Source organism: Gadus morhua, chromosome 9 (assembly GCF_902167405.1).
Source record: "Gadus morhua chromosome 9, gadMor3.0, whole genome shotgun sequence".
NCBI classification, from domain to species: Eukaryota; Metazoa; Chordata; class Actinopteri; order Gadiformes; family Gadidae; genus Gadus; species Gadus morhua.
In genome coordinates, this window is record NC_044056.1 from 15,117,494 (window position 1) to 15,136,562 (window position 19,069).

The 19,069-nt window shown below is 48.8% G+C and overlaps 1 protein-coding gene across 2 annotated transcripts in view; it reads right to left on the reverse strand.

The window, feature by feature from the left end:
- Window positions 1–405: 405 nt before the first annotated feature.
- The window catches only part of LOC115551145 (neural-cadherin), a 92,046-nt gene continuing 73,382 nt past the window's right edge, over window positions 406–19,069 (reverse strand). The window contains exons 23-33 of one of the 2 annotated variants that reach the window (XM_030366700.1): window positions 18,838–19,052; window positions 15,855–15,982; window positions 15,580–15,707; window positions 15,070–15,196; window positions 13,881–14,091; window positions 13,130–13,296; window positions 10,422–10,686; window positions 9,190–9,373; window positions 7,627–7,877; window positions 2,379–2,533; window positions 406–1,423 (exon numbers count right to left, since the gene is read on the reverse strand). In XM_030366700.1, coding sequence (XP_030222560.1) covers window positions 848–1,423; window positions 2,379–2,533; window positions 7,627–7,877; window positions 9,190–9,373; window positions 10,422–10,686; window positions 13,130–13,296; window positions 13,881–14,091; window positions 15,070–15,196; window positions 15,580–15,707; window positions 15,855–15,982; window positions 18,838–19,052 — 2,407 coding nt within the window. In that variant the 3' untranslated portion in view covers window positions 406–847. Of the gene's footprint in view, window positions 1,523–2,378; window positions 2,534–7,626; window positions 7,878–9,189; window positions 9,374–10,421; window positions 10,687–13,129; window positions 13,297–13,880; window positions 14,092–15,069; window positions 15,197–15,579; window positions 15,708–15,854; window positions 15,983–18,837; window positions 19,053–19,069 lie in introns of both variants that reach the window. The other variant, XM_030366699.1, reaches the window with a different exon arrangement.

Consider the following 19,069-nt stretch of genomic DNA (forward strand, 5'->3'; position numbering starts at 1 on the left):
CAAGCAACACACGTCCACCAGCTGCATAGATCAGCGGACTCCCCAATGGCGTTCTCCAATGTCACAGCTGTTTGACTAAAGTAATCAAGTATCGGACCAGGCGGGAGACCGCCTGCATGGGAGCCGGCATGGAAGAACTCAGAATCCTTGGATCCTCAACATGAATTATTGATTTGGATATTAACGTCATCCACATCAGGGTCTTGTCATTTGCCGGGGTGCTAATGAATTCTGAAGCCTTTCCAAGTTCACTCCAAAATAGAGGTACCCCAGTACGAAAACCATTTTGGGAATACTATGAAGGCATGTCTTAAAAGTGTTCAGTTTTTTTTAGTTTGCATTTAATTCCCTTGGCAGATGGTGGATTCGATTTCATGGTTTTCTCATAAGATCATAACACAGATATTATCAAAGATATTCATTTATTTCATTCAATGAAATAGAGATTTACAAATGAAACAATATCATCACAGAAATGGTTTCATCATATTGATTGTTTACAACAAAAAAAACATCTTAAGGGAAATACATTTCGCACTCAATGCCAGACATTTCTTCTGTAAACCAGACATTTTGTTTAGAATCTCAGGAATGTGCTTCCTGTGGATTACATACTGTACAGTGCAGTGCCAAGTAAACAATACATCACACCAGATCCTTCATGGGTAAACACTTCATATAAAGAGTTCCTGGTCAGGTTTATCGATAAAGTACAATAATGGCAGACTTGACATTCATCCAGGGCAGCCTGGCGTTCTCAAGCCTCGCACTACATCATCCCCGCGCTCCGCCTCGACTGGCGGCGCCTTGATTAACATAGCCTTTGGCACCTCCTCCCGTCTCCCGCTCAGCCGCTCTTTTCACAGTTCGGCTGCGCTCTGCTCTCCCTCTGCTTCTCCTTGGGGCCCCCGGGGCTCCTGCAGCGGCCGGGCCCCTCGGCGGCCCCTCCCCTCAGCTCCCCCACCACGGCCCTCAGGGTCTTGAACCTGTCCAGCTTGCCCAGGCTCTGCTGCTGCTTGGCCCCGCCCCGGGCCCCCGCGGCGGCCCCGCCCTCCGAGGACCCCTCCTCCTCCTCCGCCGCCGCCGCTCCCTGGCCGTCGCTCAGGGAGCTGAGGGAGCGCACGGACACCAGGCCGCGGTCCTTGCGGCGCGGCGTTGTCATGGCGCCCGCTACATGGTGGTCCCCGCCGCTGCCGCCGCCAGCGGCCCCGCCCGGTTGCTCCATGTCCCGGATGACCTCGCACAGGTAGCGGGCCAGGTCCTGGCTGGAGAAGGACAGGCTGTGGCCCGAGCGCCTAAAGGTGAGGGGGGAGGGCAGGGCCTGCGTCTCGGAGGGCGGCACGGCCAGCCGCAGGGCGATGGCCGCGCTGCCGCTGCCGTTGGGCATGGTGCTCCGGCTGCCGCCGTCCAGCGAGGGCTTGGTCTGCGGGTAGGAGATAATGCATTGTGGGTAGCTGTACCTCAGGGACTGGGCCGGACTGGGCTGCAGAGAGCGCTGCAGCTCCACCATGTTAAAGGCATTCTGAGACAGAGAGAGAGAGAGAGAGAGAGAGAGAGAGAGAGAGAGAGAGAGAGAGAGAGAGAGAGAGAGAGAGAGAGAGAGAGAGAGAGAGAGAGAGAGAGAGAGAGAGAGAGAAAAAGAGAGAGAGAAAGAGAGAGAGAGGTGTAGAGATGTAGAAATCGTTGCCAATCAGCTCCTTATATTAAAGCAATTTTACATTCAACTCTATAACATGCATAGAACAATGCAGTTCATGTGCTTTTGCAGGCAGATTAGGTTGTCTCTCATTTTAACAAAGCCAACACAAGTGCGTGCCCGGAGAGTTATCTGCAACAAAGGAAGCATTGATTATGCAAATAATTAATTATCTGATTGGAGCGTGGAGTTAACTGCTTTTAGCAGCACTAAACAAACAGAGGCATTGTCAGCCATTGGTGTGCACTGGGTCTAATTGACAGCTAATTAAACCGTCCACTTCGGGTCCCCGGGGAAACAATCAGGCGATGGTATCAATAACAGGTTTTCATTTTGGCTGCCGGACACCTTCTAGTCCCACAGGATGCTTATTCGTTTAGCGCTGGTCTACTAAAGTCACCAGGTGTATTTCAGTGGAAAAGGGTATTGGATATCTACACAGCAATGTGTTGGTTTACTCAGCCTATGGGGAGCTGGTCGTTTTTCTATGGGTTCCACCGCACCAAGTAGAGACAACGTGAATGTTTTTACAGGTCTGAAACCCAAAAACACACGCACGCACACACACGCGCGCGTGCACACGCACACACACGCGCGCGTGCACACGCACACACGCGCGTGCGTGCACACGCACACACACCCAGACATCCACCCGCCCAGACAGGGCCATTTGTCATCATACCTGATCCTGCTCGCCGCCACCTTCCTCGTCGTAGTTAAGCACGTTTTCCCGGATGTCCTCCCACTCCCCGTGGTGCGCAGACACGTGGTACACCCCCTCCTCCAGGCCCTTGTGCCGTCTCCAGCACGAGTACATGAACAGGCCCAGCATCAACACTGGGGGGCACCAGAGAGCAGGTAAGAGCGGTGAGTGCGAGGTGGAACCGACTCGCACATAATTAAAATGACATCGGCAGAGAACAAAACCGCATCACACATTCGCTGTGAAATTGAATGAGGGACGTGAGTGGAAAATGATTACATATAGCGAGACATAATGAGTTTTTTTTCCTTATGATCTCTCTTCTGAGTATTTCTTTTTTTTTATCACACCCCTGCAGACCTACGGTAGGCGGCTCCAGTACAATCATGCATATATGCCTGTAGCAGATGCCACGAAACAATATAGTCAGCATGAGACCGTCTTAACTTTCGACCGCATTCTTCGCGCTCTTGTCTTAAGAGATCTCTTAGTACTAGGCCTACTTACTCGACAGTTTGAACACACCGTGAAGGTACGCACTTGCACAAACGCAACCACCTCCCCACCTATTCCCTTTGAAGTTGCCTCTCTGTTTCCTGTTTTCGGAGACCCCAGCTCCTTGGAAACCTATTAACTTGGATTTTGTGCTCCATCCTGGCCCGAACTCAAAGCCTCGTTGTCTGGGCAGGGGCAGGCAGGAATGGTGTATGGTGGTGTTTCTGTGTGTGTGTGTGTGCGTGTGTGTGTGTGTGTGTGTGTGCCTTCGAGCGTCGTAGGAATATCCTAAAGCACACACATCAATCACAGCTATTGTGTGCTGAATTATACAACACGCTGGACTGACCTTTAAAGTCCATTAATCTCAACCAATATTTTCTCTACCATCTGCCAGGCTGCTCTTTTCTTTCTTTCTTTTTTTTTTGATCCTACACTTTCTTTGTGCTATCTGTTTTTACAAGTTCTTACTCTATAGCTTTCCTTTGTTTTATCTCTTCAATTCTCTTCCCCACATCTATAGTGGGAACTCTCTCTCTCTCTCTCTCCCTCTGTCTCTCTCTCTCTATCTCTCGGTATCTCTCTAGCTCCCTCTCTGTCTCTCTCTCTCTCTCTCTCTCTCTCTCTCTCTCTCTGTCTCTCTCTCTCTCGGTATGTCTCTAGCTCCCTCTCTCTCTCTCTCTCTCTCTCTCTCTCTCTCTCTCTCTCTCTCTCTCTCTCTCTCTCTCTCTCTCTCTCTCTAGCTCTCTCTCTCTCTCTCTCTCTCTCTCTCTCTCTCTCTCTCTCTCTCTCTCTCTCTCTCTCTCTCTCTCTCTCTCTCTCTCTCTCTCTCTCTCTCTCTCTCTCTCTCTCTCTCTCTCTCTCTCTCTCTCTCTCTCTCTCTAGCTCCCTCTCTGTCTGTCTCTCCCTCGGTGTCTGTTTCTAGCTCTCTCTCTCTCACCGAGCCCTTGTTAAATCCCTTCGCCGTGTGTCTCTCTTGCTCAGTCCCCGCCTGGCCTTTGCCTGGCCTCCGCTTTTATCCTTCACACTCGACGGGCTCCATTACAGCCCAGAAAGATTTATTTGCCGTCTCGTACGCGTCGTCTTAATTGGGGGACCTTGGAGAAGCTTAGGGGTGATGACATTAATCCAGCAAGAAAAACTCGATTGAAACCAACGACTGAATTAGTAACTAAGCAAATGTTAGAAAAATGTTACACATGAGCAGATGGTTGAGGTGCGGGAACATTCAAGCGACAATGGATTAAAAGAGCGAGAGGGAAGGAGGGTTCATTCAGAAAATATGATCCCAGAAATAAAGTCTAATAAGTATCAAGTTAAATCAATGTCTATAACAGCCTGGTGTTTACCCTCTATGCTGCCACTGCAGTGAGAGCTATATTGTTGTGAGCACCGGCCACTCCCCTAATTGTTGGAGGCTATTCCTATGTGGCCGCATTGCTGAGCAGAGATTTCGCCGAACCTAAGCTTGTTCTCCACGCTCTAACCCTGTGTTGCCTCCGTGTGGGCCGGAGCCCAGAACAATGGATGAGCTGACCCGTCTCCGTCCCTGCTGTGCCGCGACGCCACGGAGGAAAGGCCAGACTCCTGATGAAAGCTGAGCCCAGATCTCCCTTCTCACCCCTGGTTATAGCCGGTCCAGCTCCCACCTCCACCCCCAGGAATCCCCTCTGACTCAGAACTCACCTCTTCCCACCCCCGACTTCACCTGAGCCGGAGTTCCAATGCAGAGACCCCCGGTGTATTCCCTCAAGCCCATTATCACACAGACATACACACACACAGGCACCAACACAGACACACCGGCAAACACACAAGCCTGCAGAATAAGTGGCAGTGTTTACAAACTAGAGACAGTGGAATGCTCACTACAGAGAACGATAACAAATAAAATACCTCAAGACACCCTTCACTCATGCAGCACATGAAAACACATAAGCCCGAAAATAAGCAAACCCAAGCAGAACGCACACTTAGAGGAGAGGACAACACTCCCTTCCCTGACTCACTGTCATAAAACAGTACACGACAGACACACACACGCCATAAACATCGTGATTACAGAGAAACTAGGCCCTGATGGCCTGAGCTGCTGTTGATGCTGCTGCTGCCTTGGCTGCTGCGTAGCGTTCATGTTCAACAGCGCACAGAGCCCAGTTCCTTCACTAAGATCAATATCACTCAGAGGGGAAGGCAAACATAGCAGTCATTCATCAATCCATAATGTGCCTGCCTTCTAGCTTTCACACTCCTGCTACCAAGCGGGCATTATGATGTTAGCCCGCTGCGCACCGTGATTGAATACGCTGGAACGAATACAACAGGAAAATAATTTGTACCGTCTCAGTTTTTAGTCTGGGTATTAACTTTCCTTAGCCCAAAAGATAAAACAAAATAAGAATCACTTACTTTAAACTTTCTGGTTTTCGATTGGCTGCAGTTAATCCCTGTGTTAACGGACTCAGGGCTATTGTATTACGAGAACAAACAACGTACAATCGATGGGTCGATGGAATGGGGCGAGGAAGGCAGTGGAGGACAAACAGAATGACATGATGCATGGACAGTTGGGTAAGAGCAGATGAAATGTTTATTTTCATTAAAAAACGGCACGTACAAATATGTTGCAACCTCACTGCATAGACTAACACGTCCATGAAATGGGCAGGCCAAATGCCACGCTATTATTTTGGAGTGTGAGCCCACCCACGTCACATCCTGTATAGACCCTAATGAAGCCGGACCAGATCACCCTCTATGGTTTTGTAATTGGCACATGCTGAACACACACAATTGGGCTAGCATGGGATGGCTTGTGTAGAGCTTAATAATGGATGATCGTTTTAACTTTTAATGCAGGGAGAGACGGCGCAGGAGTCCCACATTAATTTAGAAACCGACCAGCAGCCCCTCTTAGTGCTCAATGTGTGTGTCTAATGTGTGTGTGCGTGTGTGTGTGTGTGGTGCGGGGCTGTCAGGGGCTGTTATTGTGGTGCTGTCTTGGGGATAACTAAGACTAACTTTGGGGAAGAATTATGATTAGTGTGGCTGAGGAAGGAGTCATATAACAAAACAGGTCTGTGAGATCTTCCTCTCTTGGTTGTAGATCTCAGGACGTTTTAACGACCTGTGATCAAGTGCTGACGTCTGTCTCCGAAGCCTCCTATTGCTAATATGAATCACACCAAGGATTAACCCGGGAATCTCCTCTGACTGGAAAGGTCCGTTTTTATTATTCAGTAAATCAGGGATCATGGCCGGGGCGACTTCAATGACATGTCCACAGTTTTATTAAGCATGCGACACATGGACTTAAATAAATGATGCGATGGCCGCACTTTATCGGCTCATTAACAAATCGAAGGGTGCTTTATAAGTTTCACTCAAAAGTGTCAGCATAACTGATGGCCCAATACTGGCGACAGACCTCAGGGAACTGCTGAGGCGCTTTTAGAGGTGGGGACAGTGTATTGGATCACCTGGTGGTTTTAATGGCTTCCGGTGACAAACGGGGACTCATAAACCGCCTTGTTTCTTGTGAGGACCCCACACCCCATGCTCACATAAGAGGACAACAAGAAGACACAATCACACACACACACGAGACACACACACACACACACACACACACACATACAAACAGATACATCTAAGCAGGAACACACACACACACACGCACACACACAAACACACATGCGCACACACACAGACACACACACACACACACACATGCACACAAACTCACACACACACACACAAACCCAGGCACAAACCCGAATACACCAACCCACAGACACAGACATGGATAAATCCAAGCAGGCACGCAGACATACACAACTACACACACGCACGCACGCACGCACGCACGCACGCACACACACACACACACGCACACGCACACGCACACGCACACGCACACACAGGCGCAGATAGACAGGCACACACACGGTCAAACCGACACGAACATATGCACACAATCCGAACCGGGGGGATGTGTCAACAGTGATTGTGATAAATGTAGGTGGGTTAGGGCAAAAAGGGCAAAAAGAAAATTGCAGAGACAAGCGGATGGAGAGATGAAAACAACCACGTCATGGCAGTAAAAGTAAAAAGACAGAAGAATCTAAAGTCAGCCGGACAGATGAAAAATACGACTTGAAGGTTTGAGCGTGTGGTGAGAATCCAAAGTGGAATATGGGAGGAGACAGGGATTGTTAAAGTGCTGGAAAGAGATGTGAACGTGAATAAAACTCCTATGATTGATAAAATGCCCTGTATTCCCCCCCCCCCCCCCTCAATGTACGTCTCTGCTCCATGTTTCACATCAAAGTCAGGAAGGTTAAAAAAAATGAAAAACGAAAAACAAAATGATAACATATTTCAGAGATCAATACATCCGTAGCATCAATCGATTCTCAGCCCCACAAAAAATAAAGGGATAGAAAATCAAATACAACTGCCTTTTCTAAAAGGACTGCGGTTAGCGAGTTGCCAAGACAAACAGTGTAGCGTCGGTAAACAACCCAGATTATTCCCTCTTTATTTGCACAGATGTGGTGAGATGAAGGGGAGAGGAGTTTGAACAGCATAACGTCGGAGCGGGCCCGTGATTGTTGTGACGTTCAAACACAAACGATCCCCGACGCATGAAGGTTGGAGCGTGTTTTGGGGGTTCGTTCTGGAGGTTTGTTCTGTCACCACAGGTAGAAGAGGACATAGTCGACATAGCTACCTAAGAAGGCCAGGATGCAGATGCAGATGGCGAACATGGAGCTGATACTGAGGCTGCTGCCGTCCGGGTTGTGCGACATGGACGGCGTCTGCTCGCAGTGGCGCCCCCGGTAGCCCTCCGCACACTGGCACGAGTAGCGGGAGGGGGAGTGCGGGACGCAGGTGCCGTGGCGGCAAGGTCGGCTCGCGCACAGCGTGTAGACGCACGCCTTGCCGGCGGCGCCATCTTTAGTCAGGTGTCCCGGGGGGCATCTGATATCGATCGGTGAGAGAGGACGAAGACAAATAAAGAAAAGAAGAGGGAGGTAAAACAGAAGGGGAGAAAAAGAAACACAGCCAATGTGAGACAGTAGAGATGGTGCTGGAGGACACTCGGGAAACCGTGTCGGATGAAAGGGAAAATGAATCCTAGGGGCTGGCAGAGCTAAGCTGACACCATAAAAGCCAACCCCCCAAGGTGTTACAGCACTTATATAGAAGAGAAGAAGAGTGCGGGATTTCCGCCGTCAGAAGAAAGGCTATTGTACTCCGGCAGAGAAATGCCGGAGGAAAGAAAAAGGGGACGCTGACATTTCTAAGGGTCGGCTTTGCCGTCGGCGGTGCGCCATTCCTCAATGATGTATCATTGTGGGTACACGCGGTATGTAGCACACCGCCGTATCCCTCACACCGCCGTATCCCTCACACCTACACGCTGCGGCTACAGAGAGGCAACCCGGGGGGGGGGGGGGGGGCACGAAGCAAACACATGGACATCTGCCCCATCCCATTTCGCCCTGAGCTCTTTCTGTCCCTCAGATCACAGTGTGTGTGTGGGGGGGGGGGGGGGACAGAGCCGGGGTGCGTTCAACGCCAATACAGTCCCCACTTGAACTGCGTGTTGCTCTGTCGGCAACCCGGGATGATGCACCACAAAAATAGCCCAGACTCTGGCTTCTTAATTGCTGGTGAATATGTGGCCCCCTCTATGCGTATCTGTCTGCTCACATACCCTCCGCTGCTCCTCCGAGGAGCATCCTAGTTTCCGAGCGCATGAATGTTTAATCCTGAACGATATCAGTATTCAATCAGGGACTAATGCATTATGCGGCCTGAGTGGGAATAACATGAACATGCTACTGTTCCCGGTGGACGCCATTAATTGTGGTTATGTGCGCTCGACGCACACATGCAGACACACACACACACACACACACACACACACACACACACACACACACACACACACACACACACACACACACACACACACACACACACACACACACACACACACACACACACGATTGGAAATCGATGTTCTGTCTGAACAACGCACCATAATGTAGAGATTGCACCAAACTACTTAGTAGTGTCTAAGTCCCCTTCTGCATGTCATCAGTTAGAACTTATATAACCCTAACCCTATTATTCCTCAGAGGGTAATGCTGTCGTTGTCAACGTTGAGGGCACTATACATGCTTTCAGACTCGTACATCAACCTTAATTGACACGTGTGTGCATCTGCTTCCAGATGCACAGGAAAGGATTAGCATCAAAAGGGAACTGGTGCTCCGCAGCCTACCTGCAGTCGTGGTGCCTCCAGAGGTCCACGCAGACGAAGGGGGCCGAACAGTGGTGCTTCCTGCAGGCGTCCGAGGGGCAGCCCGGGGAGACGCCCTGGGAGCTGACCAGCTGGACCCCCTCCGAGGGCTGCTGGCCGTCCAGGGGCATCGTCCGCCCGTTCAGCCGCAGGTGCCGAAGACAGCCTGAGAGGGAGAGCGAGAGAGAGAGAGAGAGAGAGAGAGAGAGAGCGAGAGAGAGAGAGAGAGCGCGAGAGAGAGAGAAAGACATAGAGAGAGAGAGAGAGAGAGAGAGAGAGAGAGGGAGAGAGAGAGAGAGAGAGAGAGAGACATAGAGAGCAACAGAGAGTGAGAGAGAGAGAGAGACATAGAGCGACAGAGAGACAGAGAGAGATAGAGACGGACAGACAGACAGACAGACAGAGAGAGAGGGAGAGAGAAAGAGAGAGAAATACATCATAGAGGGCAAATGAATAGCGAGCACTGACAAGAGGAGGAGAGCCACGAGGAGGAGAACCGATCAGAAGATGATTCATGGAGATGATAAGAGAGAAGAAAGGGAATTCTTAAAGTCGTTAAATTCTTTCAATTTGCACCAGCAATAGAGCCATTAGGGCACTTGTCCTTAGGCTACACGTCTTGTCCGTGCACGGATTTACATGGCGTTGCCATCACCGTCAAACAGGCCTAATTCTTTGATCTATGGTAAAGGCTGGTTGGTTTTGGTTGTCCAGGACACAAGCCGATGTAAGGCAGTTCATTCTCTCTGCTAAATAAATTATTTATCTAAACAGGATACATAAAGCCTGGGATTGCGTCAGAAAAAACGCTAAAGGGGTACCGTATGCTAAGGCTAAGGCTGGAACAAACTCAGAGAGGCTCATGGAAACAAACAGAAATACAGAAAACACACACACACACACACACACACACACACCAAATTAATCATCATAAACATGTTTACGTAGTTGCATTGATCTGTAATAAATTCCTCTCCTACCTAAAAACTCACCTATGTATAAACCTATCAGATCATAAATACCATGCCAATTTATTATCATTTCAAATAATTATTGGGTTCATTATTCAGTGAGATTCAGATACACTATTGTGTCATGGAATACAGAACAGCTCTGGTGCTCTGAGCTTTGTAAAAAGCAAAGACATCCTACAGCGCAGTAATGTAATACAATCATAAACGTAATGAATGTCATCAATCATTCATCAGTTATACCGAGGAAGCTGCGGTTATGTCCGGAGGGGAGGGCGTTCCCAATCATGACCGCTGATTGGTCGATGATGAGCTCTTGACTGCGCCCGGGCGACGCGGTGACCTCTCTCTGTCCTCCGCCCCCGTCCAAGCGCAGCGTGAACTCTTTGCCGTAGCGATCCAGCTCCACCTCGTGCCAGTCCCCGTTGTCCACGCGGTGGTGGGGCAGCGTGAGGTTGTAGTCTCCGTCGCCCAGGTTAAAGAGGACCGACAGCAGGCCCTGGAACACCTGAGACACAGAGCGGAACTTTGGTCCATGTGGTCCACACGTCCAAGCTTTCCGTTTATCAGACCGTACACAGAAACGGAGTGCAATTAATAATCAATGCAATCACTTGTTTAACGTTGTTTCATGTTTCATCTCTTGATTAGTCTGATGTGTATATTATTTACTTTGATTGCAACGTTGATTGAAAATAAATCGACGTTGAGCTGTCCTCATTTGTCATTAGGGTTGTTATCACGTCTGGTCTCCTTGTCAGATTGGCATCATTGTTTAAAAAACGGTAGAGGGGAAAACATTTTGCTAATTTTGTTGACAAGCGAACATTTCTTGAAGTGAACCGAACAATCCCCCGAAGTAGGCCGTCTCCCACGTTGACTTCAGGAAGCCAACAGAAAACAGAAAATGCTTTTCAAAATGACTAACAGGGAATCTGCCTGTGAAACAAACGTTTAACAATTTAGCACTGGGAATTAATTAAGTAACTCTGTGACCGCGGTGCTAACCTGACATAAACATTGCTTGTAACGGTCGGCCCGATGGGAGCGTCTAAAAGGGAGCTACAATTATCTGCAGCAGTTAAGGATGAGCGAAGGCAATAGTCTCCGACTGTGGGCTGAGGCCCACACCGCAGCACCAAGCACCTGCCCCGGTCCTAATTGGAAAGACTAGGGGGAAGATAACCCAACGCGTGATGTCTGTTGGGCACTCAGCGATACCACCTTAAAACGGCGGGTCTGTCCTTCAGTTCATCCAACAGAACCTCCTCAATTGGTCTCTCAATCAGGCGTTTTATAGTGATGAAGGGTTACCACAATGGGAGTCGCAATGGGATTGCATGATTTGTGGGAAGTGTTCTACAAAGATAAAATAACTAATAAATAAATGGAAATGCCTACATGCACTACTGTTCAAAAGTTTGGGGTCACTTCGAAATGTCCTTATTTTGAAAGAAAAGCACTTTTTTTTTTTTTCCAATGGTACAATTATGTTAGCACCGTGAAAATGTTTGAATAAAAGTGGGAGTTTTCATGGACGACAGGAAATTGTCTGGGTGACCCCAAGCCTTTGAACAGTAGTGTAAATATGTATATATAAATATAGTTCATAAAGGAAATACGTTAAATGCAGAAAAAACCGACAAACAAAGTCTGGCGATTTATTCAGCGTGTGCTCGGGCAATTTTTTTTTTCGTCCTTCAGTGGGGACAAGAGTTGGGAGATACGGTGCGTTAAATGATTGCAGGATTTTAGCAGGCCCACCAGACGGACAAGTGTTTCTAAGAGCTTAGAGAGGACAAGGAAGCTGAAAGGCTTCAGTCTGCTGCCGCACGACCGACATCACATGCTATTCTACAGAACTGGAGTGGTTTCTGAAAGAACTGCCCGTGACAGTGAAGACCACAGGACCTCCTTTGCCCTCATGGTGAAACTGGCTCAAAGAAATAAAGACACCAGAGTTCTTATCCTCCCAAACTTTCATTCTATATCTTCCATATACGAGCAAGCTCAAATGTTCAAGACATGATTGACAAGTATGGTGCTTGAACATCGCCCCCCTCCCTCATCTCACCCAAGTATATGTTTGAAAAACGGGTCACTGGAAGACAGCCGGACAGATGCAGACAGAGCCCTGAGCTAGTAAAGAGTGACAGTTGGCATCAAGAGCCGACACCTCAAAGTCTATTGGCTAACAGGATAGCAGCGCCTACCAGAGCTCCCTGTGTGAACTGTGTCGGTGCAGGCAAGGGTGTCAGGCATCCTGCCTCACCGCCTCCTAAATGTGGGCTGCGGGCAGGTTCAAGGGGCCACACCCAGAGCCCTCTAATTTGAAAGTCGTCGCCACACCCTGCGCCAAGATGGGGTAACCTCTTGTTGAGATTTACTTGGCAACGAGGCAAAACAACCACCTGTCGTCTGTTGGAAAAAACCAACAACTGCTTTCATTTCGTGTATGAGATAATCACCAGAGGTAATCACCCCCCCCCCAGCCCCAAGCCCCCAACCCCCACCCTACACATTAAAGCTGAATTACAGGGGGTGTGCTTTTTTCCTCTGCCTCACTTAAGCCCTGCTTAACGACAAGGGAAGCGGCTGCCAGCACCGCCACTTCAGAGTGAGTTGTGGTGGCGGGAGGACGGCTACGACGCCGCACGCCGGTGCACACACACTCCGCTCCGTCCCAGCCCAGTCCCACACCCGCCGAGGGACCTTTCAGAGAGCACATAAAGATGTCATCACCCCGTTGCTGAGACAGCCCCTCCATCCGCGAAGCACACCGCTGTGTATTTAACCCTGAGATATTAGTCACCGTTTTTAGAAAATGACAGGCACATCACACTGGGCTTTGATTGCCTGGGCCTTAATCACCATAATGAGAGCCCCGCAAATAACACACCAGCGAGAGCTTTCAGAGGCGGCAGGGGGGGGCGGGGTAAGCCATTACCCACCTCCAGGCGCAGGTACTCGTTCTGCTGCGGGGAGATCAGGCTGACCAACACCCCGCTGGAGGAGCGCGTCCGCACGCCCACCTGCAGCCGCGTCTGCCTGGCGGGCAGCGAGCCCAGGAGCTGCAGCTGCACGTGGCTCCGGCCGCCGAAGGACAACTCGGGCACGGCTGGTAGGAGGAGAGAGAGAGAGAGAGAGAGAGAGAGAGAGAGAGAGAGAGAGAGAGAGTGAGAGAGAGAGAGAGAGAGAGAGTGAGAGAGAGAGAGAGAGAGAGAGAGAGAGAGAGAGAGGGTTAGAGCACACATGTTGATTAAAGAGAGAGAGAGAGAGAGACACATAGAGAGAGAGAGAGAGAGAGAGAGAGAGAGAGAGAGAGAGAGAGAGAGAGAGAGAGAGAGAGAGGGTTAGAGCACACATGTTGATTAAAGAGAGAGAGAGAGAGACACATAGAGAGAGAGAGAGTGAGAGAGACAGAGACAGGGAGAGAGAGTCAGAGAGAGAGAGAGAGAGAGAGAGAGAGAGAGAGAGAGAGAGAGAGAGAGAGAGAGAGAGTGCTAGAGAGCATGTGTATTAAAGAGAGACACATAAAACACATAAAAACATACACACACACACACACACATACACACAAGCAAGTACTACGTGTGCTAAACAAACAATGCTGCGTCAAGTTTCATAAAATGAAAGAATAAGCAGACACAGACACACAGATGCCGTTACAGAGGGGACGGCGAGAGCAGTCCCCCGGCCCACCTTGTTTACAGCGGGGCCCCGTGTAGCCGGGCCCACACTGGCACACGGAGGAGCCCCTCTCTCCCCTCTCTCCCCTCTCTCCCCTCTCTCCGTGACAGCGGCCCTTCTCGCCACAGAGGGCGGGCTGCTCGGCGCGGGCGCAGGGTCCGTCCGTCAGACTGCAGCCGGGGACGGTGTGGACGGCCGCCGCCGGAGAGCCAAGGTCATACATCTGTGGCAAGGCAGACGGCAAGACAGACGGCAAGACAGACGGCAAGACAGGCAGGGAGAGACACGGGCAAGAGGGACGAGGTGAGGTCAACAAGGGGGGTGAGAGAGAGAGAGAGAGAGAGAGAGTGGGAGGGAGAGAGAGAGAGAGAGAGAGAGAGAGAGAGAGAGAGAGAGCGGGAGGGAGAGAGAGAGAGAGAGAGAGAGAGAGAGAGAGAGAGAGAGAGAGAGAGAGAGAGAGAGAGAGAGAGAGAGAGAGAGAGAGACACACACAGAGAGAGAGAGACAGAGAGAGAGAGAGAGAGAGACAGAGACAGAGACAGAGACAGAGAGAGAGAGAGAGAGAGAGAGAGAGAGAGAGAGAGAGAGAGAGACAGAGAGAGAGAGTTTAGAATAACTTAGCACTGTCAAACTTAATAGGCCCATTATCAAATAGCCTCATTCTGGTATCTAATTCTTTGTCAAATTGCTCTGCGAGTCCATTGTATAAATAGTTCATCACGTTTATTCAGTGACTTCCTTTCCAGAGTTATGACATGGAATGGTCCCTCGACTGAATGGCAGAAAATACGTGAAAGGAGGGATTGAAGGTGTAGGAGAAGAATGTGAGCCAACACATTCTTTAAATTGTGTTCATCTTTGCCTACGACCTCCTCTGTTTGCCTTCAGCTCAAAAGGTAGTACTGGGGAATTGTCGGGGAGCGATTGAGAGAGAGAGAGAGAGAGTGAAGTGTGCATGAGACCTCAGCATGTACTAAATCTTCCAGTGTAGCCTTGAGCGCAAATTTATATTCCTATTGAAGTGGAATCCTCTGGCAACCTTGCAGCCCGCTATCCAAACAGGTCAAGAGCAAACACTTCGGAGAGAAACACACTCGCTTTTTTTCTTGCAATCAATTCACCACCTTTTTTTGGAGGAGTTCTACCCATGAGGATCTCGTTAGAGCCCTGAGATTGGGAGCTTTTGTGACCAGCGCCGTACCCTGCTGTCCACGGCCAAGTTCCTCATGCAGCCCGTGAAGTGCTTGTACCGGAGCTGTGGGAACTCGTAGCCGGTGAGGTTCTGGTCCACCCCTCCCAGCTGCAGCACCGTACTCCCATCCACGTACCTGTGGCAACACAAACCGTGCACGTGTATTCAAAGCGCATGACCTTTGGTCTGAAGTGGCCAGAGGTGACTGTATAGCTCTAACCTGCACTTTTATTTTTTCCAGAAATAGAAGGGGAAATGGAACCGTAAATGCCAGCACCGGCGTAGAGAATCCATTGGAAGCAGGGACTGTAATTCAAGCTCTCACTCTTCTATGAATCAAAAGTTGGGTGTAGGTTGTGTGCAATTGTGTGCAATTGCAATTGTCTATTCCCGAGAACCAGGGTGTATATGTATATAAAATATATATACAGCATATATATATATATATATATATATATATATATATATATTCCCTTCTGAAGGACCCTGAGAAGGCTGTAATCACTCTGCATCGTCTACCTGTCACGATTAGGGGTGATGCCCCTTATCTCACAGGAAGACCGGTCCTCGGTCATGGCCCACGAGTCCACACCCTCCGTCTCCATGACGATGGCGCTGGAGCATCGGTCCAGGGTAAAGCGCACCTCCTTTAAATTGGGCGGAAGTGGAGAGAGAGGTGGTGGAAGTCAGGGACCCGTGGCCCGCTCAGGTGTTTCACATTGAGCCTGTGAGAAGTGCAACCATACCGGGGACCAGCTTAGCGCTGTAGAGGACATAGAGCGCGGCCATCTTACTTTGCTGTTGCTGCGTACATCCAGGCGATGCCAGCGTCGGTCGGCCACCCCCACGTTGTTGGGCAGCTGAAGGACCAGCGTCCCTGAGCCGTGGTTGACTTTTAAACTGGGCGTTCCACCGATGAGCTCTGTGGGCAGAGGGTGAGAGACATAGAGAAACATATATATATATATATATATATATATATATATATATATATATATATATATATATATATATAGAGAGAGAGAGAGAGAGAGAGGGAGAGAGAGAACAGAGCAAGAGAGTTGTCAGCTCACTAATTCGTCCTAGAGAAAAGTATTTTGAATTAATAAAAGAAAGCTGAATTTGATAATTAGGCTTTGGAACACGGCTCATAACTAGGTTAGCATTAGGCTTTTATCTATGTGCAATTAAACCAAAGATAAATAATGTACAACAGTATGCCATTGGAAAGATCCAAACTAACACACTCTTTTTCCGGCAATAGTATGAAAACTTTTGATGGGGGCTAAAAATAGGTAACCTTGGAACAACAAACCAACAAAAAGGAGCAGAAAACATTAACCACTGATAGACAATCCCCCGACTAGACAGGACGTAACAGAGTGAGAGAGAGACAGAGTATAGAGCAGAAGCACATCAAATAATAAAGCAAAATTAAATTAAAAAACCAAATGATAATTACATCTAGCCGCCAGCCCTAATGTTGAAAATGAAATCATCAGGGGAGTGGAGCCTGGGAAGGAATGGAAGATTGCACCATGGATGCCTGTGTGTACGCCTGTATGACTCTGTGTGCGCTTTTATGCATGTGAGACGGAGGAGGGGAGAGTAAGAGAGAAAAGCCAGAAAGAAGGAGACGAGAGAGAGAAATCAATAGCTATAGCAGCAATAGCCTTCAAAGTTCAGCTTTAAGTCAGTCCCAACATGTGATGTGAGTGAGCGAGAAATAATTTATGTGCAACATATAATGTTTTCTTAGAAGGTGCTTCTTTGGTATGTGTGATTCTATCAGCAAAGTGGGTCAATGATGTATATGTGCACACCGCAGGTTTTCTTTTCATCTTTAGCTCTAACCTGGTGCCATTCAAAATGCAAAGGATGACTTTGCGGGGGTTTTCAGCCTGGACCCAGTTTCGCCTATCATTTTGGTTCTGAGAGACTAATGCGGACAACAATTTTTGGAATTGGTTTAGTATTGAGCGAAAACGCTGAAGCCGTAATCTGTGAGACGGGCTGCAATTTAAATCTTTGAGGCAATAGCGCCCGTCAATGTAGGTCCTCTCAAAGTGCCTGTTGTTGCCACTGACAGGCTCGGACTGTTATTATCAGAGTCTGACAACTTTATGGAAAGGATCCCGAAAGAGAAATACAGCTATGAACACCGTGTTTTACCAAGGCTGGCTTAAAGAGGAGTGGAGTTGCTGGAGGAGAACGGTGGAAACGTGATAGAGTGCTGGAGAGAGAGGAGGGTTTGCTGTGTTGGACTACAGAAAGGGTAGCTTAGTGACTTGTTATCTAAAACAGTGGTTCCCAACCTTTGACTGGAGGTGTACCCCTTAATTGTTGTCAAGACCTTTCGCGGACCATCCCATATGCAAACGGTAGAAAATTGATAAACTCACAGAAAATAATTACTGCAAGAAGGCAATTGCCAGAGGAAAAACTGCGGAGGAAAAATAGTCTGCGACGCTGCCTTATGCTCCCGTGGTGTTTATTAAGCTATCACAAATTAAAAGAGATAACCAATGATCAAATCACCTGCAGTATTTGGTTGCAATAACACTTATCTAAAAGATTTGCGTGAAGGAGAGTTGAGGCTGTAATGACAATGGGGACATTCCTGTCCCTATTGTCATTCCTGCAACAAAGCTACAACCACACTTTAGAGGGAGACCTTACCTTGAGCGAGACTTGGCCGGCAATAACAAACACAATGTGAAGAGTAAAAGTTGGAGTAGGGATCCTTTCCATAATGTTGTCATACACTTAATAATAACAATCTGAGCCTGTCAGTTTAGTGGACGTAACTGGCTGGGGCGCTATTGCCCCTCAGGGTTACTTTGCAGCTCATTTCACAGATAACTGCTGCAGAGTTCTGGCTCCATACTGAAGCAATTTCAAAAATTGTTGTCCTTAACACTACCAAAAATTATGAGAAGATAGCGACTAGGTGGAGAAATCCCCGAGGTACTCTTCAACAGACAGTTTATTCAGAGCAGTAAATACATTTGAACAAAAAACAAGTGACTGCACTGAGACGCGCTACCCCAAAGGGTTCATTAGGAAATCACAGAAAGGAAAACACGTAGAATGGTGCACGTGCAGCAACACATTAAAGCAAAGAAGTATTGTCTCATGATACTATCCCAAGGTTGTGCTTCTGTTGGCATAGCTAATTATTCCCATACATCTCCTAAGGCACGGTTTCACACACAGACACACACACACACACACACACACACACACACACACACACACACACACACACACACACACACACACACACACACACACACACACACACACACACACACACACACACACACACACACAGACACACACACAAACGCACAATGGAGAAAATACACAGGCAAACTAGAGCACAAATATACTAGAGCACATGCAGAAATACACAAATACAAATGGACAAAGACAGACACACACACACACACACAAACACAGACACACCAACACACACACTGGAGAATAAACACACGCACACTGGAGCACAAAAATACCAGAGCACACGAACAAACACAAACAAACCCACACACACCCACGCCCACACACAGACACACCCAAACAGACAGACAAACAGACACAAAAACACACACACACACACACACACACACACACACACACACACACACACACACACACACACACACACACACACACACACACTGAAGCCCAGTGAGGAGTTCAGTGGGGGGATAGTGTTTGTGTGTGTGTGTTTGCGTGTGTGTTTTTGTGTCTGGAGCCTCTTTATTCCCATACCTATGGCCATGTAGTCCTCGGGCTCCCCGGGCAGCAGCGTAGCCAGTGGGCCGGCGTACAGCAGCACTCCGTTTTCCTCCTCGGTCATGAACTCCACAGAGAGGTGGCTATCAAAGCAGGGCTTCATGGGAGGGAACCAGGCGTAGCCGTTGCCCAGGAAACTAATTCCAGTCTGCTGGCAATCAGGACCCTCAAACTGCAGGGGGCATCGGCACCTGGAGCACACGAAGTA